Source organism: Rattus norvegicus, chromosome 1 (assembly GCF_036323735.1).
Source record: "Rattus norvegicus strain BN/NHsdMcwi chromosome 1, GRCr8, whole genome shotgun sequence".
NCBI classification, from domain to species: Eukaryota; Metazoa; Chordata; class Mammalia; order Rodentia; family Muridae; genus Rattus; species Rattus norvegicus.
In genome coordinates, this window is record NC_086019.1 from 59,376,999 (window position 1) to 59,402,272 (window position 25,274).

Below are 25,274 nucleotides of genomic sequence, written 5' to 3' on the forward strand. Positions count from 1 at the left end.
CATGAAGATACAGCCAGTTTCTTGGTAACATTGTGTTTAGCAGAGGTTCTCTGCTTCAGGCACAGAGCCTTCCAGTGAGAGGGTTTGCTGAGTAGCACACCAGGACCAGAAAAGTGTAGAGCCCTCCAGTGGTAGACATGAAGTACTGCAGGAGTTTATTTCCTGATTTCTTCAAATCTACATTGTTCTAAAGGCTTGTTGTCAGACACATAGGGACCTAAGAAACTTGAGTTTGAAACCCCATAGGGAACCCTGGACACTAAACCATCAGCCCTGTTAAACGTCGGCAGAGGACAGTCTGGGATCTGTGTTTGTAGAATGGCTCTAGAGTAGAATGAAGACTGATTGACCAGCCAGTCAAGGAGAGTTAGGGACAGTTAGAGACTTGGAGGAGAGCATGAGCGGCAGACACAGCAGACTCCAGGCCAACAGTGGAACCAGTTCATTTAATAGAGACGCATATGCCCTCCCAAAAGGCTATCAGCTTAAGGCACTGCACTGAAGACCTGACCCAATAACATGCCCAATTTACCCATCACCCACCTGTGGCTTGTGTAGGGTCCTCAGGGTAGATCCTAAAGTCCATCATGGCTGAAAGGCAGAAGTTTGCACATCATTGCAATGTGGAGGCTACTCTCTGCTGATGGGACCCACACACTCTGTGAAAAAGTTTGCTTAAGTGAAAGTTGGCCGTCCTTGAACTCTCTGGTCTTCCAGGGTAGTTTGTGTTGACCACATGCAGAGTCATTCCTGAAAAACATAAGTGCCAAAATTCAACAATAGGGAGAGAATCCTGTGCCAGATGGAATCCCTCAGGCCAGTGCGGATTCAGAGACATCCTATGCCATGGCATGGAGGCTCCCAAGGACTTCTAGGATCAATGTGATCCACACAAGAGCCCACAGTCCATCCTGGGAGAACATTAAAGTATCTGGAATTATCAGGGACCCTAAGGTAGGTTCGTCAGGATATGGAGCTGATGCATGGTGGGATGCTTGGAGGATACAGCCTAAGGCAACGTAGAGGAAAGTGTGTTATGAGAGCTAAGGCAGAGCAACCACACAGTCTGAGAACAAGTTTGCTTAAGTGAAATTTGGCCGTCCTTGAACTCTCTGTTCTTCCAGGGTAGGATGGCCTATCGTGCCCAGGACAGAGCGACTATGCCAGCATTACAATGGTCTGTAATAGAGATGGAGAAGGTGTCAGGATGGGACTTGGGCAGTGGATGGAGCTCTATGACTGCAAAGCCTGCCTAGGCTACAAGGACCCAGAGCTGGCTGCTGCAGGAAGTCCTAGATCACAACTCTGCAGTTCCTCTTCCCAGGTCTTGCTTTTAACAACTGGACCCAACACAAAGCCTCCCTTGCAGGCTTACCAGAGCATGAAAATGAAATGGCCACCTCCTGTAACAAGAAAGACTTCTAGAAGAGGAAGGAGACATCAATACATTCACAAAACCTTCAACTCGAAATCTGTCTTGCCAATAAGTGTGCAGGGATAAAGGTAAAGCAGATATTGAGGGACCAACCAATCAATGACTGACACAAAGTGAGATCTGTCTCATGTGACAGACACAACCTCTGACGCTATTTATGATATTCTTTCTGATTTACTTGCAGACAGAAAAGTAGCACACCTGTCTCCAGAGGCTTCACTCAGCAGCTGAAAGCCACAGCCAATCCTCAGATGGAGCTCGGGAAGTCTTGTGGAAGAGTGGGGGAGAGTGCCAAGCAAACTGATTGGGTTAAAACACTACAAGAAGTCCCCTACCGTCAGATACCTTGGACCATGGAGTATGCTAGAGCCTGTGCAACCAACTCCAGAGCCGGGTTATTTATCTGCCGTTGGTCTCCATGTGGGTCATCTGACAAGTAGATCCAGGACTGTCTGTTTGTGTTGCCTGCATTGGATCTGTTCCCCATACCCGGACTGCCTGATTGTAAATCTGTGGGGCAGAATGTGCTCGGTCCACCTGGGACTAGAAGTCCCGGGGTGGTGTGGTACCCAAGGGACTCTCCCCTTGTCCAAAGAGAAGGGAGAGCATTATGGTAGAAAGGATTTTAAGGTGGGACTGGGAAGGGAAGAGGGAGAGTGACTGGGATCAGGATGTAACCTGAATAAAGAAGAAATTATTGGAACTAAAAAAGTTAGCCTGGAAAATAGAAAGATTGGTAAGTTGCTAAGAGCACTGAATGCTCTTCCAGAGGTCCTGAGTTCAAATACCAGCAAACATGGAGGCTCACAAATGTCTCTAATGACATCTGATGCCCTCTCTGGTCTTTCTAAATACAGCTACCCTGTACGTATGTATAACAAATGAATGAATGAATAAATAAATAAATAAATAAATAAATAAATAAATAAATAAATAAATTTTACCCTGTCTTAGTTATCAGGCAATGAATAAAATGTCGAGAAAATGTTCAAACCCATGTCATGGATTGCCTGGATCTTTTAGATCTGCAGGAAACATCTCAAGGAAGAACAAGAGAGGGTGGAGAAGAATGGGGAAGGGTTTGATCCCTGAAGTTCCTCAGTGTCCACTATCACAGCACTTGTCTTTGGGAGGTGACATCTTTCACTCTTCCAGACTGTCTCACCAATCAGAATTACAAGCTCTGTGGATTAACCTGTAAAAAGGACAGTTGCTCTTGGGCCAATATGGAGGTTCCTGACCTCTCAGCAAGCTCACTGCTGACTTTTGAGATCTCTGGAAGGTGAGCAAAATGAAGACACACAGAGTAGCCTCAGGTTGAGTCAGCCAGGCCCAGGGGGCTCAGTGGTGTCTCTCAGATTCCCAGGCCCTCCCTGAGATTGAACACTCTACACAGTGTAAGAGGATTAGGGGATAACCAGGAAATGCAGTTGCTCAGGTGGCTGACTCTGTAGGAGGGAAATAAATCACAGTGGGAAGCTTCAGGACAGTCAGGTGACCTGAGCCCTCCACAGAGTCTAAGTCCAGACTCACGGACATTCATCTGTCCACAAGTCTCCTAAACACAGGCCTTGTCTGACCTGCAGTCCAGAGTATGTTATCGTACAGTGTCCCTTAGAGAGAGGACATACTTTCCAGTTAGGCCTCTTCTGTGTCACACTGAGACTGGGTTTGTTGTACAGGTGATGCAGATGGTGACTGGACACAAGTGGCAGTCTATCACAGATCATGCAATAAGTAAATAAATAAATAAATAAATAAATAAATAAATAAATACCCACTTCTCACTGCCTGCAATCCTCATTGTCACCACAAGGTAGCGCTGCTTTGACCTTCTCAGAAAGAAAAGCTGACTTCCCTCAGGGAAATGGATGGATGGATGGATGGAAGGATGGATGGATGGATGGATGGATGGATGGATGGATGGATGGATGGATGGATAGACAGATAAGTGATTTGACTTAATCAGTTTCTTCCAGTCCTACTTTTCTGAGCTAAACACCTTGGACATGGCTGCTGCAATTGCTTACATTTCTGCTTTCCTTGGCTGTTCATTGAAGGGAGCCCCCTTAGAATCTGCTAATCTAAAGAAAGGCCCATCTGTGGAATGTATAGCTTCTCAGTTAGGAGCTGAGGGATTCTTGGAAGGAATTCCCAAAATCCCCTCTGGGGCAGTTGCCAGTGTTCTCTACTTCAGACAGCAGCTGCATGAAGCAAACACACACCTGTCTGAACATTCCAGCTTGGGTGCACGTCACAGTGCACCTGCCCCAGGGTCCCTGTCAGTTGCACATGCCACAGGGCCACTACTACAATATCCCTTCCCCAGGACTCCTGCCCCATTGCATCTCCCCCAGGTTCCCTGCTCTGTTGTAACTGAACCAGGGTCCCTGCCCTGTTGTTCCTGGCTCAGGGTTCCTACTCAGTTTTACCTGCCCCAACGACCCTGTCCCACTGCACCAGCCTCAGGGATCCTGTCCCATTGTGCCCACCATGCTGCACTTTCCTGAGAGTACCTACTAACTGTCCCAAGGTGGCATTTTTCAAAATCTAATTCAAAGATCTTGCCAGTCAGAACCCATTGTCTTTGGTAACACCAAGTAGATATTTGCAGGGCTTCCTCACCTACACTTAATCAATCCCTTCTCTCAGTTGTCCATGTGGAAGCAAAGAAACTAGCAGCAGAACATGGATTATTCATCCAGGATATCAGCACCCCTAGAATTCTCATGAGATGGGCTGCTGTGACTGTGATACATGGGTGGCAGGGAGGCTTTGACACTGAACAAGCCCAGAGTGCTGACCCTGCTCACATGTGTGCCAGCACCTTAGCCTACCTCTAGATGTCCTAAACTCTGAGAGGAGGAAGGAGATCTTCCTACATAGAAGCTGTTCTCTGAATCTCTGCTGGCCAAGGTCAAGCCAGAGTGTTTGAACATGCCAGTTCCAGCCCCTGAGGGTTCTCTGCCTGCCTGGTGTTTTGTTGTGCTTTACGTATGGCACGGTGAAGATGTGGTCCATACTAGGAATATCTTTGTAGACAACTGCCCTGGGTTCCCATGCTAAAGTTCAATTAGGGACTGACAGGGACCTAAATACCAACAAGACAGTGCCAAGTCTATGAGTTCCAAAATCAAGAGCAAATGGGGCCTTGATGCTATCCTGTGCTGATCTGACAGGAGTCAGCACACACAATTCTCCTGCACATCCAATGCCCCTTGGAAAAATCCTCTGTCAAGGGCAGGTGATGCCTCATGAGAATGAACTGTCAGCGTAGGACAAGACACTTGGGACTACTGTCCTGAACTCACCAGTCTCAGAAGAATGGGCTTTGAAAAGTTTTCAGAACACAGGATAGGGGTGTGTAAGCAAGTGCAGGTAATCCTTGGGAAACACATAGTTCCTGAGGAGGTTCTGAGACCTGTTGGATCCAATCCTGGAAAAGGCAGCATTGTGTTCAGGGGGGTAAGAAAGCAGGAGCCTGCTGATGTTTTCACAGTATTGCATGGGAACAGTAACAATGCCCTTAGGAGCAGGATGTCCTAGCACTCTCAGATCAAGCAGACAGCCTAGAGCCTATTAGGCCCATATCCCAAGAGAATGCCGCTCATGTGTGAAGCTTCTATAGCCAGGAAGCTGAAGCAGGGAACATCGACATTGTCTCAGTTAGGGGTTTACTGCTGAGAACAGACACACCATGACCAATGCAGCTCTTATGAGGACAACATTAATGGACACAGGATTGCAGGTTCAGAGACTCAGTCCAGTATCATCAAGCTGGGAGCATGGCAGCATCCAGGCAGTCATGGTGCCAGAGTAAGTGAGAGGTCTACATATTCATCTGAAGGCTGCTTGGGGAAGATTGGCTTGCATGTGGATAGGAAAAGGGTTTTAAAGCCCATGCCCACAGTGACACACCTACTTTAACAAGACCACGCCTCCTAATATTGCCACTCCCTGAGCTAAGCATACACAAACAATCATAGACATATTGCAGGAGGGTGGTACTGTTCTATCAGAGAGAAGCCTCTGCTCCCATTAATATACTCAACCCTGGATAGGGCCCAGAGCCCTCCATACATCCTGGGACTCAGGGAGGCATCCTATGAAAGAGCTTTTTCCTAGAAGGACACATGGGTGTTAAGGCCTCCCTTCCAGCCATGCCGTAGGGAGTGTCCAATGCTAAACTCTGTCTCTTTGCAGAAGTGAAACAATAAAAATTCACCCTTCACAGTACAGTGAGTAGCAAAAATGGTGAAAGGTGTAAATAGAACCAATTTGTACCTGAGCATGAGGATTGGTTTTATATGAAATGTGGGTGGGTGCAGTGCAGTATCCTCCTGCATGTACCCACATGTTCAGTAACTACCCTGTTCGATGCTGCTTTTCACAGAACCATCTGGAATCCATTCACTGAGGGACTCCATCCCTGGACTGGAAGCTACAGGTGGGACTTTTGTATCCAGGTCTCCCAGCCCTGGGACAGGGATGCATGGATAAAGTGGGGAGAAGCAGACTGGAATGGTGCAGAGGTTATCCTGCCAACAACCCCAAGCCCCCAGCTGCATGAAAATGTAGAATAGCGAGCAGTTTCCCAGACAGCCTCACTCCCCATAGACAGACTTCTTCCAGTCCCTCCTTATGCCAAGGGAAAGAAAAGCAAAAAAAGCAGGAGCACGGAAAGAAAAATTGCACTACTCCCAGGAGCCAAGGACAAGCCCCCTCCCATCCTCTGATCTGACCCCATAACTATCCACAGCCAAGTCCTGGGCTCATCTCTAGAGGCACAGGGACCCAGGCAGATGAGCCCTTGAATCACAATCGGCTCCTCAAAAGCATCCTATGGGTGTCAGTCCTGAGTCCATGAATCGGAGGTGCTCTGCACAGCTATTCAGAGAAGCCTTCTCTTGATCTCTGTCAAAGATCTCTGTGTTGGATGTCAGAGGAGAGTGTCCACCCAGTATCAGTTCTGGGAATGTGGCCCTCTAATATGTTAGCCCATGTGAACCTCCCCACAGAGCGCCACCTCTCCTTGTGCAACTCCTCCTTGATTGCCTTCTATAGGAAGATATTTAGAGTCCCTTGCACAAGGCAGGGAAAATGGCACACAGCTGAGGGTGGTAGACAAAGCTGGGAACACATCAAATATTGAGTTGGTGTGAGGCTCCCTAAGCCATGCTTGGGCCGGTCTGTGCCAGCGATCCCATAAGTCCCTTTGAATCTCCCCATGTACACAGCAAGAACCAATTGCCAGGCCTACCCTCTGCCCAGAGCAAAGGGAGATTGGGACTTGGATTCCAACCTTGGCCATTATTGTAATACCTGACCTTGTAACCCTTGCTCCCTTTGGGGCTCAACAGTCCCCCTCAAATGTAGACAGCAATGTCTAGATGGTGTTCACAGCTTTTCTTGCCTGAAACTGTGCTGTGTTTGATACTACAAACCAGGAAGTAGGGACTTGAGATCACTGACTCGGGCTAGGGAGGACTCCAGGGCACCTGAGCTCAGCTGCAAAGGCAGAAGCTGAACCACAGTGAGCAGAGGTGGCATATTTTCCTGTTTCTTTCCTTTTCTGCTCTCAGGTCTTTCAATGAACTCCACAGATGAGGATCTTTCCTCCTAGGCTGAGTGTCTGAAGCCATGAGAGTCCTCTCCAGGGGATTCAAAACCCCAGAAGAGTCTTCAGAAGGAAAGCGCTACACATTGCTCTGCCCCCAGCACTCTGAAAAACAGAGACCCTTTCTGGGCTTGGGCCAGTCAGTGCTCAATAGTTAGCTTCTGGCTGCGCTGGCTGCTCACAAATAACAAAGCTGCCTGGGTCCTGTGACCTGGCTGTCACAGACTGTGATTGAGAATTTATTTCAACTGTGTCAGCACAGCCCTCTGTTCCTTCTGGTCCCAGGTTGCACAGAGCTCCTTGTCCTCATACACGCCTGTTCCATCACTGGAACTTAATATTTAAAGTGAGCCCTACACTCAGGATGTACTTGGTTTTCTATACATCATGCCAACCTCTGTGTGAGAGGAAGTGTCTGCATGTGTATGCATACCCCCTTATGTGCCTATGTGTCCATGCATACCACTACCCCATGTCCTGTCAGGGGCCATCCTCTGGACAGGTCCTCACACCTGCATGTCAGACCACCTGTCTTCAAGCCCCAACCCCTCCCCACTGCACAGATGCTGAGCTTGTGGGCTTTGCTGATGCATCCAACATTGATGGGGGTTTTGGGTATTCAAACTCAAGTCCTCACCCTTGGGAGGCAAGTGCTCTGCCTATCCCTGCAGCTTTGTCTCAGGTGTTTGATGATAACCTAGAGCCTTTCTGAGGATTTATGAGAACAGTGTCATCTTGATGGGTCAGTTTAGAAACACAGCTTTGTCTTTTTTAATTTTTTAAAATCTGTACCATCAGTTTGAGGCTAATCATTCAGAATTCAAAGAAAAAGTGACACAGCGAGCATAGAAATGAGGACTTTAAAGCAGGAGGCACAGCAAATATTCAAAACAGAGAACTGAGGAGAGGTAAACATCTTACAGTCTTTGATTTCTAAAAGCCTAAATTCTCCCCATAGCCCACAGAAGCCAGAGCCTTGAAGCCCTTCCCAACCATGTCATGACAGGTCCTATTGTGACCTCATGAGGAGCGACTGTGAGGAGGTCCAGCCAACAGATGTTAAGCTGTAGCCAGGCCTGGATTTCTTTGAGTGCTTTGAGAGGAGGTGTGGAGTGGAGCCCTCTGCGACTTGGTTGTATCTAGTGAGCTGTGTGTGGTTGTATCGGATTTTACTGTACTGTGTATATGTGTATGTGTCTATGTGTGTACGAGATGTGTGTTGACAGATTTGCTTGTGTGTGACTGTGTGTACACTTTTGCCCGTGTTTGTCAGTATATGTAGGAGTGTGTGAGTTTACAGGTTTGTTTGTGTGTATGTGTTTGTATGTGTGTACGTTTTCTTGTGCATGTGTGTGCCCCTGTGTGTATGTTTGTGTGTGTCTGTGATGTGCGTTTTTATTGGTGTGCTTGTGTATAAATATGTGTGTACCTGTTCATATGTGATTGGGTTTTGTGTGAATCTGGGTGTTTGTAAGAGTTTGTCTGTGTGAGTATAAGTACACTTTTGTGTATTTCTGTGTGTGCTTCTGTGTGTGCCTGTGTGTGTGTGTGCCTGTGTGTGTGTGTGTGTGTGTGTGTGTGTGTGTGTGTGTGTGTGTACACACGTTCCCATCCCCTTTTGCCCCTTCTTGTATCTATATTACCTTCACCTCAGTGCAAGAGAGTGTAGAGGCCAGAAGTCAGCTCGGGCTCCTGTTCCTAAGGTAGGTCATCAACCTCATTTTCAAGACAGGCTCTCTCACTGGCCTGCAGCTGCCCAAGTACCTGTGTTGGCTGACCAGTGGCTCCCAGGATTTTGATATGCCAACCCCATAATATCAGATTAAAGGCCTACGTAGACGGCTGCCTGCTCATTTATGGTTTGATTTTTTTTTTCTGTCTTTAAGAGATAGAATTAGGCCATATATTCTCAAGACCACTGGCTATTTCCTTATTGTGGTTTTGATCTTTCTTTCTTTCTTCCTTTCTTTCTTTCTTTCTTCCTTTCTTTCTTTCTTTCTTCCTTTCTTTCTTTATTATGGATTGCTGGTTTCATTTTTTGGTGGTGGTTTTTATGTTCTCACATGCTATATTACTGCTTTGATTATATACATTTGTGCAGTCGGATGATTCACTCTATCTCCATTTTCAATGTCCTGTGGTTTCATCCTTTTACATTATTCCTGTTTCTCTATTTATTGAGTACAAGCAATCATTGGCTTAGACTTGATACAAATTTGCCCTTTGTGACACTTTGACTCTTCGGCCTTTGTTTAAGGTTTACTGTTCACTGATATTTAACTGCCTTATTCCTTGTGGTTGGTTAATTTTAATTTTCAGTATTTTGCTCTGGAGAGTTGTGGAGATTTGTGGATCACTAGGTCCTGAAATTCAATGGAGTTTCCCTCTAGTGTTGGCTTTTTACATTTCTTTGTTTTGTCTTATACTAATTGTTTCTCCTCTCGTTTCCTTCATCTGACCTTTTTCTTCAAACTACATCCATTTACAGTATTGATCAGCTTTGGCTGCACAATCCTATTGTAGTATGACAATTTTTATTTTCATCATTGCATTTAGTATGTGTGTGCTCTTGGCTTTCTCTTTTGGGGTTGGTTATTTGGGTGGCTTTTACTTATGATTCTTCATATTTTCCCCCTTTTCATAATTTTATTCTATTTTTCTAGTCTAGTCTTTTATTTGTTTTTATTTTTTTTTCTTTTTGTTTCGTTTGTTTCTTTTAGGTTCCACATGTGTAATTTTAGTTCCTGAATTGCTCCATCTTTTTCATTATTTGATTCCATTTTTTTTGTTATTTTTAGGTAGCATTAGTACTGATAAAATGCCTACAGAGATTGAGAAGGTTTTACCCCCTCCTAGTCCCGATCCCAGTATCTCTCAGGAGGGAACCTTTCATTCCCAATATAAAGTACTGAAGACTATTGGAAAAGGAAGCCATGCCAAGGTCCTCCTGGCCCACCACCAGCTCACAGGAACCCCAGTGGCGGTCAAAGTTCTCCGAAAGAACAAGCAGTGGTTCCGGCCAGTCATGACAGAAGCAAACATAATGAGAAAGATCAACCACCCCAACATTGTTTCTCTCTTACAAGTCATTGAAAACAAAACTAGAATATACTTCATAATGGAGCTGGTGGAAGGCCAAGAACTCTACCAGTACATCAGAGAGTCAGGGCACATAGAGGAGGATGAGGCCCGGCAAATATTTGAAAAGATATTGTCAGCAGTGAGCTACTGCCATGGAAAGGGGATTGTTCACCGAGACCTGAAAGTGGACAATATAATGATCGATAAAAACAAAAAGGTCAAAGTCATCGACTTTCAGCTTAGCACCGAAACACAACCTGGACATATGCTAAACCAGCACTGCGGTGCGTACTCTTTTGGTTCCCCGTAACTCTTCCTTGGACTTCTGTATGACGGGATGAAGAATGACATGTGGACAATAGGAGTGGTCTTGTATTATATGGTAGTGGGAAAGCTTCCATTTGATTCAGTGATCATCCAAGAATTACAAATACAAGTTGTTGCAGGGGTGTATCCTGCCCCCTGTGGGGTTTTAGAAGAACTGGAGAACCTCCTTAGTCAATTACTAACAGTAAATCCAATGTATAGACCAACAGCCAGTGAGGTGATGAAACACGCCTGGTTCAAAGAACACGGGAAGGGGTTCACAGGTCGTTGTGAAGAACTGCTTCCCCTCAGGCCAGACCCTGAAATTTTTGGTGCGATGAAATGCATGGGATTTCAAGCCTCTGTAATAAAATACTCCCTAATAAAAAGAAAATATGATGAGGTAATGGCAACTTATTACTTCCTACAACAGCAGGCCCTCCCGGGGTATGGCTGCACAGCCCAGGCACAGCAAGTGCGTCCCATTGCAGCCCCATTTCCTAGCCTTGATCCTGCAGGTGCTTTTAGATTACAAAGAAATAGGAGTGGAAGCCTGCCAGTCCTTGACACCTTGCAGGTGTCATTCTCCCACGGTCAAATATCTCAGTATGTCCAGAAGGCTCATCCAAAAGGAGGAAGAAGGTCTACTGTGCCTGGTCCTCTCAGGGCACTACCACTATCACAAATGTGCCATGAGTGTCCCATGCATTCAAACAACAAGCATCTTCAGTGAGAAGAGTAGCAACAAGGAAATAAAAGAAGATAATCTACTCTCCCACAGAGCCCCATTAGAGGATAAGCCCATCTCCAGCAGGGTCCGGCACAGAGGTTTTAAGGTGTGGACCATGAATATAGCAAATGCCCTGATTAATCTTTGTTGCTGCTTGCCAAGGAGAAAGAAACCTCGCCTGGGGCAGAACAGCATCTCACCCGAGAAATGAGCCACAGGGAGAGTCCAGAGAACAAGCAGCAGGCATAGCCCAGGTATCTTTGTGCTTTGTCCTTTCCAGTTTGCTCTATGCTCCTCCTTCCTCTTGTCTCTGGTTTCCATTTTCCCCACAATTCTTACCTTGTATCTTCTCTAAGTTCTTTATGAGGTTTCCCCAATACCAAGCCTCCTGCCTCTTCTTGATTTCTCCTCTTCCCAGCAGGGACCCAATATGAATGATGAGTTCCCCACTCTACAGAGTTGTCTTGTTGACCCATCCCTTCAGATGGACTCCATCCCCCCCTTAGGCCAATAGCTCCCACAGGGTGAGGACTAGAGGTTCATGGGATCTTGCACTCTTCCATGGGCTACTGGTCCTAGCACATGTGGTCATCAATTCCAAGTGCTGCAGAACAGAGTCTTATCTTTTCAAATGTCACGTCCCATTCCACTAAGCCTTAAAATTAATAACAAGGTTTGTCATTGAATAAGTATCAACAACCTAGTTTGTGGGTTATTGTTGATGGTCAGAATCCTGGATCCATGCATAGTTTTTTGCATACTGATTTTTTTTGTTCCTAAGGCCTACTGATTGGTAACATTTCTAAATGATTTCTTTCAAAAATCTTAACTGAGAAGTAGAAGAGAAGAAGTAATAAAATAATAAAGCAATCAAAGCTCCAAATGGTAATCTAAGTATTCTACCTCATATTTTTTTGCTTAGAATAAATTCTTTTTTTCTTTCACAGTGCCATCTTGAAATTCTGTCATATCCTGTGTATAAACAGGTGGTGATTTCAGACACATGGCCAATGAAAAGACACCAGCAGAAGCTACAGCACCAACAGGAGTAACAGCAATAGCACCAGCAGCATTAGCAGTAGCAGAAGGAGGAAGAGGAGGAGGAGGAGGAGGAGGATGAGGAGGAGGAGGAGGAGGCAGAACAGGAGGAGGAGGCAGAGCAGGAGGAGGAGGAGAAAAATCTGGAGGAGAAGGAATAGGAAAAGTGGAATAGGAGGAGAAGAAGGAGGAGGAGAAGGAGGAGGAGTAGGCAGAGCAGGAGGAGGAGGCAGAGCAGGAGGAGGAGGAGAAAAATCTGGAGGAGAAGGAATAGGAGAAGTGGAATAGGAGGAGAAGAAGGAGGAGGAGAAGGAGGGGGAGGGGGAGGAGGAGGAGGAAGAGGAGGAGGACTTTGCTTCCCTGTCCTGGGATAATTGCTGAATGACTTCTTTTCGAGACAGATACTATGCTGAGCAATGTTTATGAAACAAATTATCAGAATATTAACCATTCATAGAAGACATGTCAATATTCCTGAAGAGGATCACCCCTGGAAGACAGAGTTAGATGGCAGTGCAAGCTGTGCGGAAAGTCCTTAATGAGGACGACTTTCTCAAAGCTGATGATGTAATAGTTCTGAAGGAGCATTTTGTGGGAGTCAGGGTCCCATCTAACTCTGTCTGGGCACACAGAGCTCCTGGCCTTGCATCCTGCCTGAGAGGTGACCTGGATTATTGGCTTCCCTGGTCCACACAGGGTCCTGGGTTGCTTGGTTGCCCCTCATTCCTGGTCTACCCTGTGCCCCATGGTGTTTGCAGCTTCTATGGGCTGAATTTAATCAGTGATTCACTGGAGCTGGATCTGAACCCAAACCACAGGGAAGCCCTGGGCACTGAGGACAATAAGACCAGCAGACAACATCTCCTCCACTGCTTCTCTCTCTGCTCCACAAGGCAAGGCAGCTCTCACACAGGAGGCATCCAGCCTAACTCCCAGCAGGGAGAGTGTGAGATGTCTGTGGATGAGCCCACATTACAGTACGATTCTGTGGGAAGACATCTGGTAGCTTTTGGTGCAGCTGCAGCAGTCAGGACACATGGAACTACAGTGGAGGTGAGCTATAGGACCAGGTAGCAAAGAGTCTGATCTGGCCAATGCTGATCTGAATCCCTGGGTGCTCAGGGCTACAATGAATACCAGTCATGGGCATGCAATGTGTCACTAACACTGTGTGTGACCACATTCTGAAAGTCTTGTCCAGAAAAAAAAATGTGGTCTTGAGCACTGAGTTTCAGTCCCGACTCATGGGGTACAGGATAGCAGATTGACCTGAGTATGAAATCGCATGAGTATGCCCTCTGGCTGCTCCCTGGGCTCAGGATAGATGGGCCCTGAGAAGGCACCATTCATGGGTCTGCAGGAGTAGGGGAGGTCTTGGCATTCATGAGGCACTCCTAACCCTTACTTGAGCCACTCTGGGGAGGAGATGGCATCATTTGTGAGATGGGCTTATGTGGGACACTATGCTTCGATGTATGGCACAGACAGCTCCTTTCCTTGCTGACAGTTCAGACCCACAGCTGGCCTCATCTCAGACAGTCCCATGAGGAGTGGTGTTTGGTTCCTGCTTCACAGTTAGGGCAGGAAAACACCTAGGATACGATGGGCCACTGCAGTGAGTACGGGCCACGTGCCTGTCTTTTCCTTGCTTACTTGTTTTTTCCTCTTCCTCCTCCTCCTCCTCCCCCTCCTTCTTCTCCTCCTCTTCTTCTTCCTCCTTCTCCTTCTCCTCCTCCTCCTCCTTCTCCTCCTCTTACTCCACCTAATTTCAGGAACCACCCAGAGACCTTCACAGGCGTGTAGTTCATGCTAATCAGAATGCAGGGCTGGAGATCAAATTCTGGGTAAGGTCTCCATCCAGCCCTGGTTGCTCCCCCACACACCCTGCCTACCTGAGATTTCCAAATTGTGTTCTCAGGGTCGTGGAGAATCCTCTACACTTAGCCCTGCCGATACAGCCAGTTTCTTGGGAACACTGGGTTTAGCAGGAGTCCTCTCCATCAGGCTCAGAACCTTAGAGTGAGTGAGAGGGCTTGCTGAGTGGCACACTAAGACCAGAAAGGTGTAGAGCCCTCCAGTGGTAGTCATGAAGTACTGCAGGAGTTTATTTCCTGATTTCTTCACCTCTACCTTGTTCTAAAGCCTTTTCAGGGACCCCTAGGGACCTAAGAAACTTGACTTTGGACCCCCATAGCGCAACAGAGAGACTAAAGCAGCAGCCCCGTGAAACTTCTGCAGAGGACAGTGTGGGCTCTGTGTTGTAGAGTGGCTGTGGAGTGGCATGAAGGCTGACTGACCAGCCAGTCACAGAGAGCTAGGGACAGTTAGATTCTTGGAGGAGGGAGCATGAGCGGCAGACACAGCAGAGTTGAGGCCTTCAGAGGAGCCAGCTCATTTAATAGAGAAGCATATGCCCTCCCAAAAGCCTGTCAGCTTAAGACACTGCACTGAAGACCTGACCCAGTAACATGCCTCATTTACACATCACCTACCTGTGCCTTGTGTATGGTCCTCAGGTTAGATCCTAAGTCCATCATGACTTAAAAGCAGAAGTTTGCACATCACTGCAATGTGGAGGCTACTCTCAGCTGATGGGACCCACGCAGTCTGTGGACAAGTTTGCTTAAGTGAAAGTTGGCCGTCCTTGAACTCTCGGGTCTTCCAGGGTAGTGTGTGTTGACCACATGCAGAGTCATTCCTAAAGACATAAGTGCCAAAATTCAACAATAGGGAGAGAATCCTGTACTGGATGGAATCACTCGGCTCAGTGTGGACACAAAGATATCCTATGCCATGGCATGGAGGCTCCCAACAACTTCTAGGATGAATGTGAGGCACACAAGAGCCCACAGTGCAGCCTGGGAGAACATTAAAGTATCTGGAATTATCAGGGACCCTAAGGTATGTTGGGCAGGATATGGAGCTGATGCATGCTGGAGAAGGTATCATGATGGGACATGGGCAGTAGAGGGAGGTCTATGACTGCAAGGCCTGCCTAGGCTCCAATAATCCAAACTGGGTACTGCAGAATTTCCGAGATCACAGCTCTGCAGTTACCCTTCTCATGTCCTGGTTTTAACTACTGCACCCAACACAAAGCCTCCCTTGCAGTATGTCTCAGATCCATTTGAGACTCTGCAAACCAGACATCTTTGTATGGAATGGAAAAGAACCCTTACTGCACATCTCAGGTTGTGGAGGCTGGTCCATCCTGTCTGACAGTGTTTCTGAGGCACTGGTATAGGGCTGTTTGGGGTCTCCTCTCCTCACGTTAGCCAAGGAGGTCCAGGGTCATCAAGCAGGTACAGTCCATGGGCTCTGATATGGTTCATGGTATGTTATCTACTCATGGAGCCCTCAAGATTTCTTTACTGCCCAGGCTCCAAAGAAGTATTTGATGTACCTTTACTTGGATGAGAGGAGACTTGAATGTCACTGCTGCTCACAGGTTCTTGGTAGTTGAGCCCAATAGTGGATGCATTTTTGTGAGTCATATCTGCACCTCCTCCTAACATCTGTTAGAGTAGATAAAATCTGTCTGGCTGGGTGGGGCAGTACCTCCTCATCTAGGCCTTCTTGTGTGCATCTTGACCTTGGCCAGAACATGTGGAGTTGGGACAACCATTCTGGATGTCAGCTGATGCGATGCCTCACACAGAGGTGCTGGCAGAACTGAGGGTTCTATTCCCTGGACATTGTGACACGAAACAGACTGGGAACAGTGGGAAGTGGAGGGTCCACAAGGCTAGCTCAGACTCCAATCTCTAAAGATCAGATTTCATCTTTCGTACAAAATCTGGTGAACTAGCCCTGTACGAGACGCATATTACCTTCCATTAGAAAACCTTTGGGAACAAAAACCCTATTGTAAAGTGGTGTCTGTGCCAACTGTGGGTGCCTGGCATCAGTCAGGTCTGGTGTCAGGATAGGCCCATCCACAGACATACACAGGCACACACACACACACACACACACACACACACACACACATCATTTCATGCAAGCCTACACCGCCCCCTCCCCCAATCAACTGCTATCTTGGGATGTGTCCAGGCTGCCTCAACTTAGCTTCTTCCCACCACATATGTCCCTAAATTGTGTGAACCAGGGGTGGTCACTCCCCTTCCTGGGTTCCCTATTCCTCAAGTTCAGGTGAGGTCACTCTGCTCCTCCTGATCCTTTCCTGGTCTAGAGCTTGTCACCTGACCCTGTGGTTCACAAGTGCTCCCACGGAAGAAATAATCCATGTCTCCATGTTTACGTGGTTGCCCATACTGCTGATTCCTGGCAGGAGTCATGTGTAGATGGGTACTTGACAGGGTCTTGGTCCTTAGTTTGTCAGTGTCTCCATGAACACAGCATTCCTGTGAGACCAAAGCACTCCAGACACAGCTTGGGATATGCTGAGTGGCATGGCAGAGTATGCCCCTGAAGAGCAGGCAGGCCCAGCATGGCCACAGAACAGCCTTGGATGTGCCTGTCTGCCTTTCCCAATAGAGCATGGCCTGTTGTAACAGGTGCTTGTCATTATCTTGGGGAACACAGCAGTGAGAACCCTGCTGGGGTTTCTGGTCTCCAGGGAGCAGGCAGGGGCCTTGTGCTCACTTGTCCCTCACTAGTCCCCTTGGCCCAGGGATTGTGGTTTTCAGGACTCCCAGAAGCATCAGAGGCCAGCACAAGTAAGTCATCCTTAGTGTGTGCAGCAGCTACAGGTGCATGCAGGTCAGGACCTGTGCCCTGTGTCTTCAGAGACAAGAAGGAGCCAAGAGCATTGGCTGACCCTGAGAAGCCACTTGGGTCTCATAAAGATTCTATTTATGTCCTTCCTCTGGGCCTGTGGAGACATTGTAGGGAACTATACCAATTTCCTTGGATGCCAGGCTGTGCAGAACTGCAGACTGTGGTCACAATCCATAGGGAATGGACAGGACAATTACAGGCCACGCTCTGCCATGCCTCTGCCTAAAAGTGTGCAATGGGGTCAGGGTATGGGCATAAGGAGGAGCACACGCAGATTCGAGTCTCCTTCCAATATTCATCTGTGGGCTGGGTAAAGAAAGCCAGCACAAAATCACAGTAACTTTATATGATTGTCTTTTAAAAGAAACATCAAAGATAACAGGTGTAAATCATGAAAATGGCATCTGTGTGTGCGTAGACAGCTGTTTGCATGGAGAGTGTGTACCCACACTCCAAGCACAGACTACAGGCATGGGGAGTGTCTGTCTACACTTGGAGCAGAGCATACATGCTATCACACACACAATAAAGGCCATCATGCCCAGGCCCTGGGTCTATAAGCCAATGAAAGCCTCTCACTCCTCAGTGGGGTCTGATGTCCAATACCTTAGAGACATCTGCAGACTGTGCTGCCAGAACATGAAGAGCCATGAGAGTCTCCCCCGGGAACTCTGTAGTCTTGCTGGAAATGCAAGAGGAAAACCCAGCCTCTAGGCCAACGTGTAGCATAGTTCATACAAGTATCACTGACACACAAACATGTTGAAGACAACATGGCAGGGCCTGGCAGAGATGTAACTTGGCCAAAGGTGGAGTGGCTGGGACAAATGAACAATCATGGCTGTGGTAGCTCCCTAAAGCCTGGATTTCTGCCCCCTCTATTATGGGGTCTCTGAAGAAGACAAACGGATGGACTCCTAGAGCATCCTGTTGATTAGCTTGCTGTTCAGATGTGGGATGTGGTCACAGTGCTCTGACAAGGCCACAAGAACATCCATGGGAGTGGAAACTAGCCTAGGTGTGTCCTACTGTGCCCAGGGATCTGCACTCTGGCTTATGGTGTGGAGGCCCAGGGTGCAATGGGGTCAAGGTGTGGCATAAGGAGGAGCCCACGCAGCATAGCATGTGAGTCCTTGAACTCACTGCATTTAAGTCCTGGGGTGAGTCTCATGTGGTCAAACTCTGCATGACTCAGGTGACTGACATCTTACCTGCTGTGATTGACATCACCGGCTTTTACAATGTGGGTGTAGCCTTAAGAGCCATGTTATATACTTGTCAACTGGAAAACAGAACTTGTGTTTCACTTAGGATGGATGTGTGTCCTTCCAAAGTGTGAGTGTGCTATACTTTTGTTTTCTTCCCTCCCTCTCCACTTCCAAAGTCTGGAAGGCCTCCTTGATGTGGGCTCTAGACCGCCAACGCTCACTGCAATGATCACTTGGGTTTGCCATGAATGAACTTCTGTTCTGGGAACTGACCTGGCACAGGGCTAGGCTTCCCTTCCTTGCTCACCGAGCAGAAACCTGTGACAATCAAGTGACACCTGAAAGAGTTCCTGTGCACCAAGTTGGGGTGCAGTTCTCTGAGTTGCATGCCTCTGTGGATGAGTCCCACAAACGCCAAGGCACTGGTGACAGGCCTGGAAAAGGACAGCATAAGTCACAGGAGACCCCATGTTGATCTGGCAAGGGATAAGCACTCTTTGCTATGATTAACCTTATCTTGCTCATGGACAGACAATTCTCATGTGAACCAAGTGTGCTAAGTTTAAGAAAATAGGCTGGGGCTGGAGAGCAGGCTCAGTGGTTCAGAGCCTGGCTTTCAAAGCACTTTCAAGGGTCCTGAGTTTGATTCCAGTCACCATATTATGGATACTAACTAATTATAATCAGATCTGATGCCCTCTTTGGACACACAGATGTACATGCAGATAGACCACTCAAATAATTGAATCTTAAAAGAAAGGAACAAAGGAATGAAAGAAGGAAGAAAAGAAAGTTAAAGAATGAAAGACAGGAAGGAAAGTATGAAAGAACGAACAAAAGAAAGAATAAAAAATCAAGAAAGGCAGAGAGAGAGAGAGAGAGAGAGAGAGAGAGAGAGAGAGAGAAAGGAAGGAAGAATGAAAGAAAGAGAGAGAGAGATAGAAAGGAGAAGAAAAGAAAGGAGGAAGCAAGCAAGCTGGTCAGCTGTAGAGAAATGGGCCTGTAATAACAGACAATCAAGACACACAATAGGAAGGGGGATCAGAAGTTCAAGGCTAGCCTGGTCTACAGCATGAGTTCAAGGTCACCATGGACAACTTAGTCACACCCTTTTTCTAAAGCTGAGGAGGGCTAAGGCTACTAACTCAGTGGTAGAGCACTCGTGGGGAAAGCAGACTGCTGTCCATTGATACCTCTCTTTCCTTGCTCTGAAATACACAATGGTATTAGAAGAGTCAAAGGTTCTTGGCCTAGTATCCACTATTCTATTTGCTACATCGTTAAGGGTGCAGTTTTTGGTATTTTGGTCAGGGATCAAATCTATGAAATAAAACTTAAGCAATACTCTTATTGCTGTCAGAGTGGCAGGTGGATGATAAATGCTTGCCCACCTGCATCAGTACAAAGCTGGTTCCTTGGACTCCCTGCAAAGACATCACTGCTAACTGTATGCCCTGTGTAGGCTTTTCCAGCACTGTACATAGCTTGAAAACCTTCCCTGCTATGGACCCTTGAGTGGGCATCCTGCCTTTCTCAGTCTCAGAATGGAGCACCTGGTCACCTCTAGGCTCACAGGTCAGGGACCTCTTCCATCCCATGGTGTACAAGACTGGCACGGCTGCACACACCTTGAAAAAAGAATATTTTGGCAACCCTTAATGAAAAAGATGGTTCTTACTTTCCATTATGGCATTCTATAAAATACAGGTATTTCCTGGTACAATTACACATGTCATTGATTGTGTGTGTGCGTATGTTTTTGGAGGTTGGAGGGGGATAATTCATTTCTCTAAGCCCCTTCCTCAATGCGAGGCGAAAAACATTGACTCTCATACAGACTTTTAATAATTACAGTTATTTACATATTTTTAAGATTTGTTTATTTTTCCAACTTTTGTAGCGCTCTCTCTCTCTCTCTCTCTCTCTCTCTCTCTCTCTCTCTCTCTCTCTCTCTGTGTGTGGGTATGTGTGTGTAATTAGATATAATACTCAGGGTCAGTATATCCTACACTTGAGCTACCCTATAACTTTTTATGTTTTAAACAGCTTTATTATGATATCTTTGACATATAAAGCTGATATGTGCTAGATGTGAGCATATTGATGTTCTTAAAGACATGTTCTTTCTCAGATACAGAACGCGAGCTGGCTAAAATCCTTGCTGCTCTTGCAGGTTAACCTTGTCATGCACTGAAGCAATGGGGCACATACTAAGCACACTCCCTGAGATGCCTCCTAGGTCGGTAGCACTGGCTCCATCCCAGGCACAGCTGGAGTGGGCAGCTGTAAGGTTGAGGACCTGCATTTAGGACACTGGGCCCCAGGAGCACCTTACCTGCAGGTCATCCTTTGTACCTCTGAATGTCGCTCCTGGGTTCTCACTGCCTGGCACTTAACCATAGACACCATTGTAGAACTGTCTAAGGCCAGAAGGGCAAAAACATTGTTGTTATAAATTTCTACTATGTAAACGTCAAATGTTGAGCTTCTTGAACAGTATTCTGAAATGAACCTGGGAGAAACACAAGAAATATGGTCTGAAGTCTCTTCTGGAACTGCCACTCCAGCATATTCTTCCACAGGCAGTCACTCTCCTCTGCACTACCGTCCCCCTTGTTTTGCAGCTCATGGATCTCCTTGCTTAGCATATCCACAAGGTGCATTTGCTGTTGCTTCTCCAGCTTCTCCCTGGCATCTTGTTTCCATGGGTCTGGAGACAGACTCCCCAGAGGACAACTCCTCTTTACTGATAGTTATGAACTGCAGATCCCTGTGCTCAATAGTGGGGGGCTGCTGCGGGGACTACAACACCAGAATGACTGTTTCTTGGGGCCTCTGCAGTGTGGAAGGTTTTCCTGGTTTGGTCGGTGTGGTCAAAGATGAGAAGGAAGCAGGTTCAGGGAATGAGAGTGCATCTGTCACCCATTCCTCTCCTGCTCCCTGTGCTTCCTCTCTGCTTCCTTGTCCAGGCAGGCCTCCTATATCTCAGACCACTGCTGCTGCTCCTCACTCTCTTTTGCTAGCCAGCAGCCACCTGAACAGACTGGGATCCTGCCTTGTTTGCATAAGGTGGTGGGAGGGGCAAATCCACTAAAATGCCGCCAAAATCTGGTGTAGTGGACCTGTGGTAGAGGAGGTGGTGGAGGGAGGTCTGTTCATATGGGCTGGGAGACAGTGACAGTGGTGGGCAGCACCTCTGCTGGGGTTTCCCAATGGCCAGGAACACTCTTATTCAGAGTGGAAGCAGGGGTAACTGACTTGGAGGAAGGGTTCAGGTGCTCCTGTCTGGATGTCATAGATTCCAATGAGGAGCTCTGGATCCACATATTACTGTCACACTAGAGACCCTTGCCAGCCTCTACTCAATGGAGCTCAAGTAGGTAAAACTCTTCCTGAAGTTCTTCCTTGGAAGAGGTAAGAGGCTGAGAAAAGAAAAGAGGAAGCTCTACTACTTCAGGGACTCACCAGAGATGTTAGCAAAATTTCATGCATGTTTCTTCCTCACAGAGGAGGTAACAAAAACTGGGGAATGGGTGAATAACCAGACCTGACACTGCTTTATGGCTCACCCGCCAAGTAGCCAGCTGTTCCTGTGTCTATGAAGGAATAAAAAGATTTTTCTATACACTGATGCATGCTGTTTGTGGCACTGTCACTCCTGCAATTTAGCTCCTAACCAGGTCTAGGTTGAGGGGTCTGTTCTTGTGAAATGTAAAGAAATAAACAATCAGATGCTTGAAACTGCATAAAAGGCATACTTTTTCCTCAGGGATCTGTTTTACAATCTTTTAAAAAGCATTCAAGGGGGTTGAAACCCCGAAAGGAGCTTTGCCATTTCAGGAAAGGGCGATGGAGGGAAGATTTGTATGGTGGGTTACTGGGAAGACAGGAAGGGCTAATATTGGATTATAAAGGAAATAAATAAACGGTTTTCTAAAAAGCATGTATTTTAAATGCTGTGCTAAAAATGTAATGTTGACCCTATGCTTTCAATAAAAAACATTTCACATTTTCTTATTTACTCATTTACACTAATTCTCATTTTCCAGATTCATTAATTTAGTATTAGTTTACTTGAGTAGCGTAATAAAAATAAAACTTCAGTGAACAAAATTCAGGAATGATAGTTAATGTAATTTGTTGAGAACTGTATCAAAGAAGTCAGATATTTCACAAGTAAGAAAGTGTTCCAGCTCATCTCAGACTTCAGTGCAGAGGTCTCCAGTGGAGACAGATGTTAGCTGCTGTTCTAGTGGTATATGCACACTTCTCTCTAGGAATAGGAGGCTGATCTATTAGAAATCGTGTTAAAAACCCAAGTGTCACATTAAATGACAAGTAAAATAAACATAACAACGTTCCTTTAAATGCAGGAGCCATGTCATACCCATCATACACTGAGGGCAGGATGTTTAGCACTGAGCCAGAGACAAAAATGTACCAGAAGTCGGCTTCACGCACCCCTACAAGTCTCCTGACGCCACAGACCAGGATAAGGACTTTCTCCAGGACCAGATGAGATCTGTGCTAGAGACATGAGAGTAAATACGTGAAGCCTTTTGGAGGTTCAAGCCTTTTGGAGGTTGGGGTCTCTATTCAGTATACTCCATCCTCACTACTGTTAGCAACTCTTTTAAGTGTAAAAATGATCTCCACTACCTTGGAGACCTGACACTTTTTTGAAGACACATTTACAGTGCATTTAGATCTATAAGGTCAAGGGTTTTTCAAGTAAAATCCTAATTTTGGACTAATTTGAGACCTTTATGAAAACAACAATGATCAAAGTACAATGTGCCTCACTGGCTTCTGGGTTACAAGGTGACTTAAGAGAGTGCCTCCTCTTGTCACATTGGGGCTGAAAAGGTGATCTGCTCTGTTTTTCATCAGCCTGTCTTTACCAGGCATTTTCCTTGGATCACTGTGCTCTGTCCAAGGCTTTTGAGGACTCTCTGGGGAGCCGTTTTGAGCTGAATTATTATAGAGCTCAAAACCTTTACTCTTCCACCTATCGATGCTGGACAATGCCATCGTCTGCTACACATGTGGCTGGAGCCATGGATCCCTCCATGTGTACTCATTAGTTGATAGTTTGCTACCTGGTAGTTCTGGTGGGTTGTGGTTGGTTGATATTGTTCTTCCTGTGGGGTTGCAAACCCCTTCAGCACCTTCAGTCCTTTCTCTAACTCCTCCATTGGGGTCCCCCTATTCAGTGCAATGGTTACATGCAAGCATCCTTATTCCAGAGCACTGAGATGGGAATGGGTGTGTGGGAGCGGGAGCATCCACATAGAAGCAGAGGCAGGGGGTTGGGAGAGCATGGGAAGGGGATAACGTTTGAAATGTGAATACATAAAATATCCAAGAAAAATAAAACTTACAAAAACTTCACTCTGTGCTCTGGGTTTACCTGAGCCATAATGATCTGAAACTGAAACCAAAGCCAATTCATTCATTCTCTCCCTCTCACTGGTTCTAAGACTTGAAGAGCTTCAAAGTATGCATCTAATATTCTTATATTTAATAACTGCTCTTGGTACAATAGGGTGATCTTTATATACATTCTTTGACTAGCGTAAAAATGCAAAACCAACCAAGCAATCAGAAGAAACCATAGCCCAGGGTCTCACTATATATTTGAAGCTCAGACAGGGGCACCGGAAACTAACAGAAATCTGCCTCTTTCTCCATTCTTAGAGCTGGCATTAAATGCACATGCCAACACAAGTAGCTTTATATGAACATTTTCAAAAGCTTTTACATATATTGTGTCTAGAAAAACATTTCATTTAATTAGTAAGTATCTATGGGGGAAACAACTTATTTTTTCTCAACACCTGAATTCTAATTTGTAAATAACAAAGTAACCTTTTTTAGATTATTTTTTAAAAAGCACTCAACTTCTCTTCTCTCACCTGATAACACACATATTATTATCCATCAGAATGACAGCATCACATGGTGCTGTCACCTGGTGTCATTATCCACACCTGTTCACAGTTTAGTCTTCCTGTCTGCTCACCTGGGACTCATTCGTTACCCACGTCCCTCTTTGTGTTTGTAAATGGTGTTCTGCTTTAACATGCCAACACATGGTCTAGCCAGGATTGTTTCCTGTTCTATGCTTTAGTAAAGAGGATTCTAGGCTGTCAGATACTGATACTGTTGTTGATACTCTAGCTACAAAGGTCAGGGCTAGGGTGTGCAGGTTCCACAGCTGAGTCAGGGTCAGAAGAGGGTTCACAATACTGCACCTAACAGACTGTGAATATATCTAGGAAACTGTACCATCCGATCTGATCTGAATCATGATCCAGAAGTATTTCTCAGCATCATGCACTCAGTCTCAACTAACTTCTTCCTTGAAGAGCTGAGCAAGAGCTGTGGTAGGAGCTACTACATGGGACTTTTAGGGCCTCTCTTTATAAAAATAATTTATGTGTATGAGTGTTTGCCCAGCATGTGTGCACATGAATGCTTGACTGGTGTCCAAAGAACTTAGAAGAAGGTTTCAAATCCCCTGAAATTAGAGGTTTAGGCAGTTGTGAGCTAACACTGGTGTTGTAAAATACTGAACCATCTTTCCAGCCCCAGATTTTGATAACTTTTAGGAGGAGCCATATCTCAATACAGGATTACTATATGTTGGCTAACCTGGCTTGAGTCACTAGCTCTTACCTCTCTGCACCATGGAGGAAAATGTCTGGGTAAGAAAGGTGGACAGGAAGTGAGAGAGGATGCCTTGATTTGCAACTTCCAGGGTAACCATGGAACTGGTACTAGTCATGAGTTCAGCTGCCTTAGGTAGAAAAGAAATAGCGGTCACTGTCACAGTAGAGTCTATGTTCAGAATACTTGTGCTTAGGTTCCTCAACCCGGTTGCTGTGTGGGAAATAAACTAGGCTTTCAGAAGATTATGTCCTGTCCACATCACTTATGATAATTAATTATAAAACAGGTAAATATATTCTATTCTATAACATTAATATTAAGATATTTAAACATTTTACAAGCTCTAAGCATATGTGTACATATTTATATAATTATTTAAGGAAATACTCTAAAGAATATACATTCTTATGAGTGAACACAAATGAGATTCATGTGCTCTAACAACTA

The 25,274-nt window shown here is 46.0% G+C and overlaps 1 protein-coding gene and 1 long non-coding RNA gene across 8 annotated transcripts in view; one reads left to right on the top strand and one right to left on the bottom strand.

The window, feature by feature from the left end:
* The window catches only part of LOC134482849 (uncharacterized), a 67,382-nt gene that overhangs the window by 12,388 nt on the left and 29,720 nt on the right, over positions 1–25,274 (bottom strand). Inside the window, exons 3-7 of one of the 7 annotated variants that reach the window (XR_010059473.1) lie at positions 24,834–24,954; positions 22,617–22,682; positions 20,491–20,575; positions 14,700–14,905; positions 11,229–14,220 (exon numbers count right to left, since the gene is read on the bottom strand). This is a non-coding gene — a long non-coding RNA (uncharacterized LOC134482849). Of the gene's footprint in view, positions 1–543; positions 751–11,228; positions 14,221–14,699; positions 22,683–24,833; positions 24,955–25,274 lie in introns of those variants that run through there. The other 6 variants (XR_010059471.1, XR_010059470.1, XR_010059469.1 and 3 more) reach the window with 6 other exon arrangements.
* LOC134482847 (sperm motility kinase Y-like) lies at positions 8,055–10,846 on the top strand. The gene is made up of 2 exons (XM_063277007.1): positions 8,055–8,755; positions 9,851–10,846. The coding sequence occupies exon 2, from the start codon at positions 9,871–9,873 to the stop codon at positions 10,441–10,443; it is 573 nt and encodes a 190-aa protein (XP_063133077.1). The 5' UTR covers positions 8,055–8,755; positions 9,851–9,870; the 3' UTR covers positions 10,444–10,846.

Bases quoted from the DNA above. Each gene is read 5' to 3' on its own strand.
- LOC134482847 (XM_063277007.1), top strand. From the start codon at position 9,871: ATGCCTACAGAGATTGAGAAGGTTTTACCCCCTCCTAGTCCCGATCCC.